Source organism: Halictus rubicundus, unplaced genomic scaffold, assembly GCF_050948215.1.
Source record: "Halictus rubicundus isolate RS-2024b unplaced genomic scaffold, iyHalRubi1_principal scaffold0177, whole genome shotgun sequence".
NCBI classification, from domain to species: domain Eukaryota; kingdom Metazoa; phylum Arthropoda; class Insecta; order Hymenoptera; family Halictidae; genus Halictus; species Halictus rubicundus.
The window spans coordinates 237,254-239,458 of record NW_027488718.1 but is presented as its reverse complement, the minus strand read 5'-3'; the positions used below and the strand labels follow the sequence as shown (position 1 = coordinate 239,458).

The window sequence follows — 2,205 nt, the reverse complement described above, 5'->3', positions numbered from 1 at the left end:
TGGCCAGCGCTGGGATCCCTCCCGGGGGCCGGGGCTGCGTGACGGTCCTCCGCGGACCCCGCCGCGTGGGTTGCGGCCGCGGACTCATCAAAAGAGCCGTGCGCCGGACGGCTGGCCCTGGCATCATCGGTCGTCGGGGACCTACCCCCCGGGGAGGGGGTCGGTGCACCCGCCTGGCTCCCTCGGTGGGAGTGTACCCCCAGCGTGGCGGGCGAGCGGCCGGAGTGATTGGCCGGGGCCGTGTCGCTCGTCGCGGCCCGGGTGGCTGGAGGTGCCGGTTCAGCGCCTCGTCGGGGTCGAAGACGCCGTGACGGGTGTAAGCCTCCTCGAGCTCGTGGAGGAAGGCAGCTCGGTTTTGTTCCTCTCCGTTTGCGTGCTGCATGTTGAATGCCGAGAGCTCCTTGGTCTTGGCCTTCTCTGGTGTCGGTTGAGTGATCGGAAATATCGGTGCGCAGGCGCGGACTCGATCTCGTCCCCTCAGCGGTTCCCTTGATCTTCCTGGAATTGGTTGCGGGTTCTCGAGACGGTGTCGGCAAAACGTCCTTTCGGTCGGCGGCAAAATATTGCTTTAGGTCGCGCACGTGGATGTGCCGAACTAATCGCCCGGCGGCATCGCGTAAGTCCACGATAACGGGTGAGACCCGGCGTTGGACGGTGAATGGGCCGGTATACCGTGCGGACAACTTGGCGTTCCGGAAGGCGGCTTTGTTTGACAGGACATGGTTCCGTCGAAGCACGAGCGAGCCGATAGTCGGGACCCAAGCTCGCCGGTGGCGATCAAAGTGCCTTTGTTGCTGCTGGAAATTACGGGCGAGGTTGCAGGTGACTAGCTCGCGGGCCTCTTGTAATCGCTGAATCCGATTCTGGAGCGGTGAGCTGGTGCGTGTTCCGGTTTGATGACGGAAGGTCCCGGGCGGGATAAATTCGCGGCCGGAGTTCAGGTAAGCCGGGGAGTACCCGGTCACGCTATGCTGCGCGGTGTTGTACGCGAAAGCGATTTCCGGACAGTAGCGATCCCAAGTTCGCTGCTGTTGACCACTGTATTGGCCGATCATGGTCTTGATCACCCGATTGACTCGTTCCACCGGGTTACATTGTGGGGCGTAGGGAGGAGTGCGTCGGTGGGTTATTCCCCACTCCCTGAGTGCCTGCTCCATTTCCTTGCCGACGAATTGTCGACCGTTGTCGGTGACGAAGACGGCCGGGCACCCGTGTCGCAGAACGATCAGTTCCCGCACTGCTTGGATGATGGCCCCGCTGGTAGCCCTGCGAAGAGGTCGGAGCTCCACCCACTTTGTATATCGGTCCTGCATCACGAGCAGAGTGGTGTTTCCGGAACTGGATCGCGGTAGGGGTCCTATGAGGTCGGCGGAGACCATCTCCCACGGTTGCTGGACGGCGGTGGCGTGCATAAGACCGGCTGGTGTCTGCTGGGAGGCCTTATGCTTCTGGCATGTATCGCAGGCCTGTACATATTGTGCGCCTTCGCGGAGCATCCCGGGCCAGTAGTAGAAGCGGCAAAGTCGAGCCAGCGTTTTTGCCACTCCAAGGTGGCCGGCGGTCGGATCGTCGTGAGCTTCCTGCAGGACGCGTGGTCGATCCGGGGAGGCCACGCACAGCTTCCATTGGTCGTCGGGCTGGTTCTCGTGGAATTCGAGAGAGTGCAGGATGTGCCGGTATAACTGCCCTTGTCGTATGCAGTATTCCGGGTGCTCGGCAGGCTGCTTCCTGACGTTGTTAAGCGTGGTCCGGCGGCACAGGTGGGAATCGGATTCCTCGAGAGAGCGTCGGCGACGGTGTTCTCGGGACCTCGGCGATAGCGGATCTCGAAGTCCCATTGGCCGAGTTCCATTGCCCATCGGGCGAGTCTTCCCGACGGGTTGTCGATTTTCTCCAACCATTTCAGGGACTGGTGGTCGGTCAGGACGATGAAATGATAGCCCTCGAGGTAGTGCCTCATCTTCCAAATGCCCCAGCGTACGGCCAGGCATTCGAGTTCGGTTGCCGAGTAATTCCGCTCCGCTTTATTGAGGGTCCGACTGGCGTACGCGATCACGCGCTCGCCCTGCGCGCCGGGTTGCGTCAGGACGGCGCCGAGGCCTTCTCGGCTCGCGTCGGTTTGCAGCGTAAATTGCTGCTCCCAGTCGGGAACGGCCAGTACCGGAGCCTCGGTGAGTCGTCGTCGTAGTTCTTCGAAGGCGAACT

General features: G+C 62.1%; 1 protein-coding gene across 1 annotated transcript; it reads right to left on the bottom strand.

Moving 5' to 3' along the window:
• Positions 1-279: 279 nt before the first annotated feature.
• On the bottom strand, positions 280-1,313 carry LOC143363937 (uncharacterized). Its single transcript, XM_076804464.1, has 2 exons — positions 673-1,313; positions 280-376 (listed from the first exon to the last, which is right to left on the bottom strand). The coding sequence occupies exons 1-2, from the start codon at positions 1,311-1,313 to the stop codon at positions 280-282; spliced, it is 738 nt and encodes a 245-aa protein (XP_076660579.1).
• Positions 1,314-2,205: the final 892 nt, after the last annotated feature.